The 13,683-nt window shown below is 39.1% G+C and overlaps 1 protein-coding gene across 2 annotated transcripts in view; it reads left to right on the top strand.

Moving 5' to 3' along the window:
- Cdkl5 (cyclin dependent kinase like 5) overlaps window positions 1–13,683 on the top strand; it is a 177,943-nt gene that overhangs the window by 139,174 nt on the left and 25,086 nt on the right. For both annotated transcript variants that reach the window (XM_046425835.2, XM_058573080.1), the window contains exons 11-14: window positions 2,988–3,139; window positions 8,313–9,279; window positions 12,952–13,053; window positions 13,339–13,444. In XM_046425835.2, coding sequence (XP_046281791.1) covers window positions 2,988–3,139; window positions 8,313–9,279; window positions 12,952–13,053; window positions 13,339–13,444 — 1,327 coding nt within the window. The remainder of the gene's footprint in view (window positions 1–2,987; window positions 3,140–8,312; window positions 9,280–12,951; window positions 13,054–13,338; window positions 13,445–13,683) is intronic.

Below are 13,683 nucleotides of genomic sequence, written 5' to 3'. Positions count from 1 at the left end.
ATGATGATGATGGTGATGGTGGTGATGGTGAGGAGGATCATGTTTTTCCTCAAAATGCTGAATTTTAGAAACTATTAACTGGGTAAATTTCATATTTTCCTCATGAAGACCTCATCCTTTCAAGTAATTTGAAAATTAACAGCTCTATTAATAAATACAAATGTAGTTTTTGTATGTACAGTAACTTCTACTTGATAACAATAAATAACACTAATGCTAGTAGATATATATACTTTGAATTTAAAAGACTACTTAAGGGTTGATTTTCCTTTCTTTTTAGCTAGTATCTTAACTGTTGCCATTTTGATGTTAACTGTTGAACTGCGAGTGAGAGCAAATTGTTTTATATATCCTGACAGTTTTTGTTTGATAATAAGAAAGAAAGAATTGAGATGATTTCAGAGTTGTGTCTGAATCAGTATGAATGTAAATCCACTTGCATGTAATCAGAGGTTTGTGTTTCAATAAACAGAATATTTCAACCTAAAGTGTTCATTTCAGTATATGGTGGAATCAAAAGTCAAACTTTATATGGTGCTAGGTTGAAGGTGCTTGTCTGAAATTGAAGTCTGACTTTTGGGGAGCAAATTTCTTCTTGCTGTTTAATAGTGGGTCACAAAGAGATTAACTATGGGCAAAACCAATAAAAGTGAGCTAGAGATGGATTTGTGAATGCTACAATTCACCCTGCTTCCTTCCTTTGACAGGGAAAAGTAAAGAGCAAATTTTAGTGTGCTGTATTGTATTATGTTAAGCTATGTAGGTAATGTTTCTTTAGCTATTTGCTTAATTTGTAAATAAGAATCTCAGTGATTCACTTTTAAAATCCTGTTCAGTTACTAATATAAACAATATTTGGAAAAAACTTTTAGTTGTAAAGAATCTAATATATACAATATAAAACAAAGGGCCAGTGCCTTAATGAATAAAGAACACTTACAAATAAAGAAGGATAGATTTAGAAAGGGAAAAATAAAAAAACATAAGAATAAACATGTGAAAGCATTCAGCCTCAATAGTAGTCAAAGATGTAATTTAAAACCACTATGAGAAGGTTGGGCGCAGTGGCACACACCTGTAATCCCAGCAGCTTGGGAAGCTGAGGCAGGAGGATCACTAGTTCAAAGCCAGCCCCAGCAAAAGCGAGGCGCTAAGCAACTCAGTGAGACCCTGTCTTTAAATAAAATAAAAATAGGGTTGGGGATGTGGCTCAGTGGTTGAGTGCCCCTGGTTTCAATCTCTGGTATTCCCCCACCAAAAAAATAAAATAAATAAGTAAAACCACTGTGAGATACTGCCTTTTAAATATATATTTTATAATTACTAAAAAAAAGAAAAAAAAGGAAATACCTGCTATTAATGAGGATGCCAAGAAATTGGTAGATTCCTACAATTGCAGAGATGCCTACAATTTTGAGACACCCTCCTAGGAGGTAATGTGGCAACAAACCAAAAAGAATTTAAAAGTTTGCATACTTAACAGTTCTATCTTCAGGAATTCATCCTGTGAAAGATTACAATTGTTTGTCTCAGAATTAATTATAATAATGAAAAGTGACCATCATCTAAATGCCCAACAGTAGTAGGCTGTAACTAAATAATGGTATGTTAATATCACAGATTTCTATGTAGTCATTAAAAATGTGGTGTTGGGCTGGGGATGTGTGGCTCAAGCCGTAGCACATTCACCTGGCATGCGCGGGGTGCTGGGTTCGATCTTCAGCACCACATAAAAATAAAATAAAGATGTTGTGTCCACCGAAAACTAAAAAATAAATATTAAAAAATTCTCTCTCTCTCTCTCTCTCTCTCTCTCTCTTAAAAAAAAAAAAAGTGGTAAAGCCGAGGATACAGTTAAGCAGTAGAGTGCTTGCCTAGCATGTACAAGGCCTGTGGTTCAATTCCCAGAACTGCAAAAAAAAAAGCAAACATATTGTAAGATTATTTGTTGCCACTTTGTTCATAATAATGAAACAAGGAGGCCAGGCACTGTGGCTCAGGCCTATAATGCCTATAATCCCAATGAGTCAGGAGTCTAAGGCAGGAGGATTGCAAATTCAAGGCCAGCCTTGAAATTTTTAAAGAGACCCTGTCTGAAAATAAAAAGGATTAGGCATGTTGCCCAGGGATAAATCTCTCCTGGGTTTGATCTTAAGTATAAAAAGAAAGAAAAAAAAATTCTAAAACTAAAAATAACAAAACAAGGAAAACAATACAAAAAAGGTACATCCGTAGAGTTAATGTTCCTTACCTATATGAATGAACCCTTATGGTTGTGTCTCAAGGCTGGGTGTTGTAGCACATGCTTGTAATCCCAGTTTAGGCAGGAAGATAGCAAGTTCTACAGCAGCCTCTGGCAACTTAGCAAAATCCTGTCTCCAAATAAAAAATAAAAAGGGATGGGGGTGAAGCTTTGTGGTAGAATGCCCCTGGATTCCGTTTCCAGTACAGAAAAGAAAAGGGGGAAAAAATTGTACATCAAGTGGAAAGATTGAAAAGAAACCTAAGTATAAACAGTTGTGTGTATGCTACTACTTGGGTAAAATAAAAGAAATAAATAGAATTGTGTACAGAATATAACTATGGAAGGCTGCACAAGAAACTGATGACCTGCCTCCAGAAATAGGACTTGGATATTTGAGGGAAAGGAAAAAGATGAAGAATGTGAATGTTTATGTATTAAAAAGATTTTGGTTTTAATGGGTAAGTTAAAAAGGGTGGGATATAAAACTTTTGTGTGTAATATGACCCAGATTTTCTAAAAAGGAAATATATATATATGATATTCAGGAAAAGGCTGGAAGGATGTCTACACAGAGGACAACGATGGTGAGATGGTGATTTAGATAGTCTTGTTTTTCCTGAACTGTTTTTACTAGATATTCTGCAATGTTCATGTATTTTCCTTTTCTTTAAAAAAAAAAAAAAGTAATGTTTTTATTGTAATTTAAATTTGTAATGTCCAATTCTGAACTTTATTTCCTAAGAATTTACTGAAGTTGGACCCAGCCGACAGATACTTGACAGAACAGTGTTTGAATCACCCTACATTTCAAACCCAGAGACTTTTGGATCGGTCCCCTTCAAGGTCAGCCAAAAGGAAACCTTATCATGTGGAAAGCAGCACGTTGTCTAATAGGTAAATATTCCCTTTTAAGGAAATACAAATGCAGTGTTGGTCTTACAAGTAGGTGGAAGAGGTGGCTGCTAAAATTATGCACTTAGAGAAAAGAAGGAAAGCCCTCTCTATTCAAAAATATCTTCCTTATGCTTATTACATGATTCAGAACTATAATTAAGGAGTTGTGTGGGTCTTAAAGTCTTTCTTATCTTTAACAAGTATATTATGGAAATCTATACATTCTCTGGGAAAGGTAGCATTGAGTTAGCAACTCAGGGGGTTTCCACCTAGAAGATTCTGTATAAATAGCACCCTGGGGTGATACCTAGAGGAAGAAGGATGGGTGGGGGCCCAGGAATTCCTGGAAGGAAAGGAGGATATCAAACATGTGGGTGGGCCCAGACCCTAGAACAGTCTTTGCAACTGAACCAAGTAAGCTGACTCTTTAGAAGGGTCTTGTATTTTTGTTCCTGTCTTTTAATTGTTGAAAAATTATTTTTTCATAAAAATAAAGCCAATGACTTCAAAAATAAAAGTAAAGTCTGCGATTAAAAGTGGTACTTTTTAGGGTTGGAGTTGTGGCTCAGCAGTAGAGCACTTGCCTCATATGTGTGAGGCACTGGGTTCGATTCCTAGCACCACATATAAATAAGCAAATAAAATAAAGGTCCATCAACAACTAAAAAATATTTTTTTTTAAAAAAAGTACTTTTTAAATGCAATTTTTCAAACACACACACACACACACACACACACACATTCACCCCTCCCCCTGGAATTAGATCCGTCAGGTTGTCTTTTTAGACCTGATATTCCCCAATTCTGCTGGCTGCATTTACAGGAGGAGAGAGAGAGTAGCCAGTCTCCGTGTATCTTCCAGAAGCTGATCTTGGCATCTGGGATTATTAGATTTTGAAAGATATAGTTTCTTTTATTAACTACTAGAAACAGATGCCCAGCATGTGCAAGGCCCTGGGTTTGATCCCCAGTACTGCAAAGAGAAAACAATAATTCTTAATATGAGGCCTTTTTTAAAAAAATTAAACCCTCCCCCCAATTTTTCTTCCACATGGAGCATTTCTTAAAAATATTTATGTTTTTTTAGTTTTATTTAGGCGGATACAATCTCTTTATTATTATTATTATTATTTTATTTTTTTTATTTTATGTGGTGTTGAGGATCGAACCCAGCGCCCCACGCATGCCAGGCAAGCACACTACCACTTGAGCCACATCCCCAGCCTGAGCATTTGTTTTTAATAGACTGGAGATTTGAAGGCTCAAGATTTGGTACTTTAAGGTCTGGGAGGACATTCATCAATTGGTGATAACCATTTGTCCTATATTTGCTCTGCTTAAGTACAATCATGTGATTGTATCTCAGAACTGTTTACTCTTCTTTAAATGACTGATTTCAGTTGTTTCCCCTTGCATCTTACAGACCATTCTTAGCTCGTTTGTTGTTTGCTTCCATGAGATTTTAGTATACTAAGTAAGGAATAGTAGTCATCATCTGGTTTCTCCTTTACATTTGGCAGGTTCAGATTATTTCTGTGTCTTCTCTGGGGTCACTCTCAATTCAGGTTCTTTTGTTTCCTTTATACCTGAATTGTCTACAGTGTACATTTACAAAGAAAATTTCCTAATTATATAAAGTACAGTAGACTGATGATAAATTTGTGATTTGTGCCATAGACATTAGTAGTGTAACCATATTTGGAAGGGGCCTGTGTCATTTGTCTTGTAGTGACTTACTTGAGAGAGTTCTTGGAGTTAACCTCAGTGGGGCTGAGGCTGTCCTTGGGAATTCTTTTTAAGTGTCTTTTAAGGAGGTGTTTGCAGGAGGTTCAGAGGAGATGATTTGTATGAATCTTTGAGGAATCCTCCCAAATCCTCTTTTGAAGTATATGACATTAGAAAATAAGTACATAGATATTTCTGAAAGAGTTTATTTCCAGGTCTTGACACTCTGTTGAATATATTAAAGAAAAAGTCCTAAATGGTTTCTGTTAATAATCCTACCTCATCTTAGGGCTTTCTTCCCATACTTGTCTGTAGACCATACTTACTCCACGGAATAAGTAGTGTTCTTGTCAGGAACACTAATTCTAGCTTGGATCTCATCACAGACCGTGGCTCCTTTGGACTTCTCAGGGTATTTTCCACTCACAATCACTATATCCATTGGTTGCTACTTACATGTTCTGCTGCCCTATCCCTGGAAGCACATACACTCTCACATACCCTGTCTTCCAAGTTCTTTTCTCTATAGGCAGCAATGGACTCGGGCATTTCCCAGTCCCCTGCCTGTCTCCTTGGGGCTCTCCTTAAATTCATTATCAGAGGAAAAACTTCCGATTGCATGATGGTGCTTCAGCATGTCCTTGCTCCTCTCTCACTGGTTCTGCATTGCCAATGTTCCCCTAATAATGTAGCTTTGTGCCTTTGTGTTTCCTTTTAAAACATATTTTACATAATATACTAACCAACCATCCATCCATCCATCCATCCATTCTGCCAATCATTTAAGAGCAGTTTATATATAAAATCTCCTTATGTGGTTGGCAGTTTAAAACAGATTCTTTACAGTTGTATGTCAAAGAGATCTATGGAATTTTCAAAGCTGTATTTTATTGTTATGCTTTGGCAGAGCTCCAATTTGAAGATAATATGATGCCCTTTCTATATAGGAATTATACTATGTACAATTAATTGCTTCCAATTAATCAGAATAGCAATTTAGACTCTTTGTACATTCATGGAAAAACCTAAAACTTTGACAAATGTTTCTGCCTTAACTTTATAGCCTTTCTTTTCAGTTAGAAATTATATCTTATGTTGCTGTGAATATGTATAACATCCCATGTTGAATTGTGCTCAACATCAATAATAGTGATTCTAGCAGTTCCAGAAGCTGACAGAAGCTCTAGCAGCTGTCTTTATTGTTCTCTGTCCCCTTCTGGTCCTTTTTTAGGCTTGAGATATTTCCCAATATCTGCATGTTTTATCTTTCTGCCATTACTCTCTCTAGGCCTGAAGGAGAGAGAGAGGAAATAGGGTTCCAAGGCCTAGTGACAGCCGGAGCTTGGCAGGAGGAGCTACCCTGCAGAAGCTGTCACCTTGAGGGAGGGACACAACTAGGATCTGAGTCAGGGCATCACTGCCAGGAAGGAGCAAGGAAGACCTCCCCTGGCTTCTTTCTCCTCTGGTCTTGTGATACTTTCCCCTGCTAAGCCCTATTGGAAGGTCGCCAGTTTACAAGCCTAGGGAAACAGTCTGGGCCCAGGACCAGCCAGAGGAGTGAAGAACAGATTGGTAACTGGATAAATAATAAATAACCAACACACTTAGATCTATTCATGTATAAGACTGTCTTATCATTTTTGGGTTTTTGAAAAGTCACTGAGATATTTTAGTTAGCAAGATTAAGTTGACAACTCTAATGGTTTTAAAGCCTGATGCCTTTAGGATACAGGGACTCTCCTTTATTGATCTGTGTCTAGATTTTAATGACATTATTCAACAGAAAGTAAAACTTAACTCTCCTCTCTTCCTGATTTCTTTCTAGGTCTGAGATTTGCCATTTGGTCAACTCAAATTTAAGTGTCCTTATTTAATGCTGCAATTCTTGTGACCTTACTGGGAGAGATTAGTGAGTGCATTTAGGAGATTAACTTTTCACACGATTATAGGCTTGTTTAATATAAGATTTTCCTTTTTAATGCTCTCAGATTTCTGCTGGGGAATACCATCTGAAAAATATGACAGAAAGGGCTGAGGTTGTGGTTCAGTGGTAGAGCGCTCGCCTAGTGTGTGCAAGGCCATGAGGCCCTGGGTTTGATCCTCAGTACCACATAAAATAATAAAAAGAAAGGCATTGTGTCCACCTACAACTAAAAGAATTAAAATAAATTTTAAAAAATATGATAGGAAAAGGGCCCTTACATTTAATGCCTGAACATGCAGATTCTTACAGGGAAAATTAGAAGGCACAGTTTCACAGGTTAGCATTCTACATTAATTTAAAAAAAAAAAAAAAAAAAAATTCGCCAGAATCTTCTGGTGAGCATGTAATGGGAACAAAACTTTCCCCAATCAAATTATCTTTAGCAATAGTGATATTTACAACATTTTCTGAATACATAGTAAAAAGAAAATTGTGTAATTCTTTCATTTTGAAACATTCTAACCTATCCCAAGCCCCTATCAGGTCCTTTAAAACAGTTACTTAATAAATAAAATTAAACTTGTTATGGTGTTACTTTCAGGTTTTAGATAGAGGTCAAGGTTTTCCTTTGGATTGATAGTTTGTATTTTAAGCCAAGTAGGAAATGAAGCTTTGAGTCAGTTTGGAGTAACAACATGTAAAATGAAGAGACTAAATTGTATCCTTTGATAAGCAGTTAACATTTCCAGATTCCTAGGATCCAGTATAGGCTTCTTATTTAGCCAACACAAAGGTATCTGAACAGTTAGTGACTCACTCACTCCTGTCTTGTGTACAAGGAGATAGCCAAAGAGCCCTAAGTAATTGCCTCTTCTCCAAAACATAAACACTAACAAACCTCACTGAGCAGTTTACATTTCTTTTTAGAGTGTCATTTTCTTTTAATGAGTACATTGCTGGAATTCTCATTCTTCAACTCTGCAAGTTAAAGACTAAAGAGATATTGGTGTCTGTGTGCTATGAGTATGTATTTCTGATGCAAGCTACATGTTTACAAACAAAAATCAAGTTCAGAGAACACAGTAACCTTCAAGTCTTAAGTGTTGCCTTCTGACATTCAAGCAGATAAAAGAGTGATAGGGAGTCTGTCTACATCTCAGCTTTCTTCTCCTTAGCAGATATTCTATAATGAACACTCATAGCAGCCAACAGAGTGAAAGCATGTTTTACCAGATTATCAGTTAGAAACTGTGTTGGCAGCAAGTTAGTTGAGCAGTTACAGATGCCATAATAACTTCATCAGGACTAGTGCTTTGTTGCAGAGTGAATTAGTCTGAGGGACTTACTTCTTATCGATAGGTTCCTTGTTATTGGTAAGCACATGTTTGAGAGAGTTAATGTTTTTAATCACTGAGGTATTTTAAATATGTGTTCTTTTCTTTCTTTTTTTCTTTTTTTAATGTGATACTTTGTGTGTGCCAGCTATTGAAGGAAACCAATGTACCTCTTTTGTTTTTAACATAGAAACCAAGCCAGCAAAGGTGCTGCTTTACAGTCTCACCATAGATCCAACAGCAAGGACATTCAGAACTTAAGCGTGGGTCTACCCCGGGCTGACGAAGGCCTTCCTGCCAATGAAAGCTTCCTGAATGGAAACCTTGCTGGAGCTACTCTTAGTCCAATGCACACCAAAACCTACCAAGCAAGCACCCAGCCTGGGTCTGCCAGCAAAGATCTCACCAACAATAACATACCACATCTTCTCAGTCCAAAAGAAGCCAAGTCCAAAACAGAGTTTGACTTTAATATTGATCCGAAGCCTTCAGAAGGCCCAGGCACAAAGTACCTCAAGTCCAGCAGCAGATCTCAACAGAACCGGCACTCATTCATGGAAAGCTCTCAGAGCAAAGCCGGGACACTGCAGCCTAGTGAAAAGCAGAGTCGGCACAGCTACATTGACACCATTCCCCAGTCCTCCAGGAGTCCCTCCTACAGGACCAAGGCCAAAAGCCATGGGGCATTGAGTGACTCCAAATCTGTGAGCAACCTTTCTGAAACCAGGGCTCAAATCACAGATACCAATACCAGTAGGTACTTCCCATCCAGCTGCTTGGACTTGAACTCTCCCACCAGCCCAACTCCCACCAGGCACAGTGACACGAGAACTTTACTCAGCCCTTCAGGGAGAAATAATCGAAATGAGGGCACTCTGGACTCACGCAGAACCACAACTAGGCATTCCAAAACAATGGAGGAGTTGAAGCTGCCCGAACACATGGACAGCAGCCATTCCCATTCGCTGTCTGCACCTCATGAGTCCTTCTCTTATGGGCTAGGCTATACCAGCCCCTTCTCTTCTCAACAGCGTCCTCATAGGCATTCCATGTATGTGACCCGGGACAAAGTGAGAGCCAAAGGCTTGGACGGAAGCTTGAGCATAGGGCAAGGGATGGCGGCCCGAGCCAACAGCCTACAACTCTTATCACCTCAGGTACAGCTCAGCACCTTGACCCAGTCTGGTGGCTCATCATGGGAAAAGGGGGTACAAGGGATGCTTTCGGGGTCAGTCTGAGATTTTACCTACTGTAGGAGGCCATGCTTTCTTTGGTAGAGTGAATACAAAGAAGCAATACTGGACTGTTGTGTTAAAAAAAAATTATATCAACTGTTGAGTACTCAAAAGAATGTAAAAGTTTGTTTTTAGTAATCTGTTTCTTTTCTTAAATGTTCCCTTCTGGCATATTTTGTTGAAAGAATCCTATTTTGATTTATTACAGAACTCATCAGCTATATGGGTTAGCTTTTAGTTTTCTCAATTCAGTGTGAATTCATGGGTATTTTCTGTAATCGGTCTAAACCACATTTGCTTAAATCAAACCTTTTTTCTAAGACCTTCTTCAATATCTTTACTGAATTTAAAAGTCTTTAATTTATCCAGAACTACAGATAAATTTAACTTCAGGCCAGGATAAATGTTAATTTTCGGACTTTATGGGTTGTGTCTAAATCTTCAGGCAATAATTTTAGCATAATGCTTTTCCATCTTATTCATCATCAGACTCTAGAACTGAGACTAACCTGCTTAAAGAAGTAACATTCCTATAATAGAACACATTCTTAAATCATATTTTCATGATTTCATGTATAAAGCACTGTGCCCAGTGCCTGGCACAGGGCAAGTGTCTAACAAACTTTAGCCATTCCTGCTGCTTCTTTGTGATGGTGGGAGCTGTTACTCAGATAGTGAACATCGTCTTGGTGCTGGTTGTTCCCAGGTACTCCAGAGAGTCCCAAATAGAGTTCTTGCCCTTGAGAAACTAGCTTTTCTCAGGAAAGATTAAATTATACATGCTGACAATGAAATAATTAAGGTATAATTAAGGCCTACGTTCACATGGCACTGGCTAGGAGTAGGATTGAGAACAAGGAAAGATCGTTGTGAGCAGCAGCAGTCAGAAATGGCTTTTGGGGGCAGGTTTGCTCTGGTGAGGATATAGACAGGTGCTGAGTGGTTGAAGAGTGAATATGTGCTCAGGCACCATGAGAGGCCCTAGTTAGAAAGAGGAGAATGACAGGGTCGCTGTCCTCTTAGAGTTTGTGGGCTAGCAGGGATCACACTTGCCAACAGATTAGTCACTCTGATGCTGTGGGGTCGAGTTCCAGCTGCTGTACCAGAGACACACATGTGTTCCAAAGGGAGAGGAAGCAGTGTGGCAGTCCAGGCAGGGCAGTGGGAGGCTCCCCAAGGAGGCAGCATCTGAGCAGAGTCCTCCAAGAGGGTTAGGATTTCATTTGGGGATGAAAGTGAGGGCAACAGCAGGAAAGGGGCTTGAAAGAAGCGAAGAAGAAGAAAAACATTCCAAGGGGACAGAGGGTGACAGAGACCTGACATAGCATAGTGTGCTGCAGGGATTGCAACTGGCTTCATGTTCCTGGAGGGGAAAATGCAAGAATTGGAGTGGCTTTTGCAGTCATGCACACATGAAGAGAGTGTGTTCAGGACTGAGTGAATGCCAGTGGGAAAACAGTATGGATGTTAATAACTGCTCAGAAGTAGAAACAACTGGTCTTTCAAGTTGCAGGGTTGAGTATAGGGAAATGGAAGCTTGAAGGTTTCTTTCCTAGGCGTTCCTTTCCTTTTCCCAGTGGGAGAGGGGATTTTTGCAGCCCATTAAGTCACTACCTTCATCTCACAGAGACTCAGAGAAGGTAGGTGAGTCGCCCAAGTTTACCCAACTAGAGCAAGGTGGATCCTGGGATTCTGAGACAGTCTTCAGGTCCCCAGGTATGCTCTAAGAAGCTGGAAAGGCCAGATGAGGGGAGGGCATGAGGTACCAGTTTGCAGAGGCCATAAATGGAGTCACAGGAATGGTCAGAGGAGCCCTGAGGAGTTGCTGTAGAGAGAGAAGAGAACTTCAAGAACATGGAAAGATCTCTAGGACCCACCTGCCCATAGACATGAGATGGAGGTCAAAACCAGGTAAAGTGTGCTGGCAGTAAGCATAGTATCAGAGAAGTAAGGAAAAAAAAAAAAGATGGTTTCGCTTGGGAAAAGGACAAATGATTGGCTCTTGGTGAATTCAGGAAAAAAAAAAAGATTTTTGTGAACGTGTTTGTCCTAAGCTAATTATAAGCAATTAGTGTGGGCTAAGTACAGATCCAACTGTTACTGAAGTCCAGTTCAGGAGGTACAGAACCAAGCTGCAGCAAAGTACACATTTAAAGGAGCAAAGGTGGCAGAAGGCTTGAAAGGTAATGAAAGCTGTGAATGAATCATAGGAATCATGCAAAGTATGTGACCACTTTAGGTTAGACACAAAAAAATTGTTTTCTAAAATATTTTTCTAGAGGCCCTTGTCAGCAGCATAGGTGGTAAGAGTCAAATAAGATTGTGTCACAAAGCAGAAAGAAGAAAGGCAGCACTGTGGAAATTCTTGCCCAGAGTCCTCCAAATACCCCAGAGAGTGAGGGGCAGAAAAACAGAATCATATTTTAGATTTTATTTTATTAATATTTATTTTTTAGTTTTAGGTGAACACAATATCTTTATTTTACATTTATGTGGTGCTGAGGATCGAGCCCAGTGCCTCATGCATGCTAGGCAAGCACTTGACCACTGAGCCACAACCCCAGCCCCCATATTTTAGATTTTAAATAAAACATTTTTTATATCTCACCTAGGCTTGAGCTAATACTCTTTCTGTGCCTTAATATACACCTATATGATTCAACTAACTCCTCCTAATGAGCTGGTAATGCATTCCTTAATAGTTTTTTCTAAAGTGTAGAAAATGTGAAAATTGTCCCCCTTGGGTACCATTGTAGATCAAGTGCTGTGTTGAGGCTGTGACTCATTTTTTTGAGAGAGCTAGGTAGTAATAGCTTCTCCAGAAAGGGGCACTGTCATCATTATGGCTGAGAAATACAGAGAACCTAAGTGCTGTTATCCTGGAGACAAGAAGAAAATTTAAAGCACATAGACTATGGGACTTTCAAGACAAAAATTAATAAGAGGACTTATTCCTTGATTCATTCAAGAAGCATTTATTTTCATTTGAATTGGCTATATGAGTTCTTTCTGAAAAATAATTTTGGTTCTGGACAGTTCTTTTTAGAGAACTCAGCCTAAAATCAGCTAGAGGACTTTTGGATTGACTAATAGACAACCAGAGTGCTGCTCAGAACCATGACATCTAGATATTAGAAAGAGGGTTTTTTTTTTTTTAATAATTAATTGGACTATTTTCAGATTAATTTATTCCTTGCTTGCCTTAACTTTAATGAGAATTTCACTTTCCATCTGTTGAAATTTGTTCAGCTTATTTTATATTCATCAGATGATTCACTCTTTCCTGGGACAATTTATGTTTTAGCCAACATTTTTTTAATTTTAGCCGGTTAAGGTACTAGTTATACTAGGCTAGGTGTAGTGTCGCACACTTGTAATCCCATCTACTTGGGAGGCTGAGGCAGGAGGATTACAAGTTCGAGGCCAACCTAGGCAATTTAGCAAGACCCTTTCTCAAAATATAAAGGGCTAAGGATGTAGCTTAGGGGTAGGGCACCCCTGGATTTAGTCCCCAGTTTACTAAATAAAGACCATGTTGATTTTCATCTGTAGGAATAGGATGCTCGTATAAATCTTTTTGAATTTGACTTTCAGCCTGGAGAACAGCTCCCTCCAGAGATGACTGTGGCGAGACCTTCTGTCAAAGAGTCCTCCAGAGAAGGCACCTCTTCATTCCACACTCGTCAAAAGTCTGAGGTCTGAATTCTTCCGAGTTGCTATGTTTTACTATAGGATGGTCTGTACAGATTGTTCACTCGGCGTCATTACAGCCTAGCTGGTAAACTTTATTCATACCCAACCTCCCACAAATAAGTTAGACTGCCTTCTAAAGGAAGCCATTTTCCTCATGGCATTGTCTTGGGTTTTCTTTTACAAAGATCCTGGACAAAATTATAGATTGATTGGGCTCTGGTCTGACCTCATAGGTGACACGGTCATCAGTCTGTGGTTTAACTTCTATAAACTTGTTTCCTGCCTTAGGGTGGAGCGTATCATGACCCACATTCTGACGATGGCACAGCCCCCAAAGAAAACAGACATCTGTACAATGATCCTGTCCCCAGAAGAGTTGGCAGCTTTTATAGAGGTAAGCCACCCCCAGCATTAAGCAGAGTCCTCCTCTTTTCTCTGATGCGTGCATCTCTAGCCCAAGCCCTGCACTACATTTTCCACACCCTGACTGACTTCAGACCTGCAATGTTCTTGCCTACACTGTCACCTCTAGCAGTTCTCTGCCTTTGTCTTCGTTCAGGCCCTCCTACCTTCTGCCTTGGGCTTGAGCTTCCTAACCTCCCCATCTCCAAGGTACTCATCAAAATAGTCCCT

The sequence above is a fragment of the Marmota monax genome, unplaced genomic scaffold (assembly GCF_021218885.2).
Source record: "Marmota monax isolate L192 unplaced genomic scaffold, Marmota_monax_Labrador192_F-V1.1 WCK01_AAM20220418_F8-fsc00203, whole genome shotgun sequence".
NCBI classification, from domain to species: Eukaryota; Metazoa; Chordata; class Mammalia; order Rodentia; family Sciuridae; genus Marmota; species Marmota monax.
Note: the sequence above shows the minus strand (reverse complement) of the source record. Positions and strands in the feature narration are given on the sequence as shown.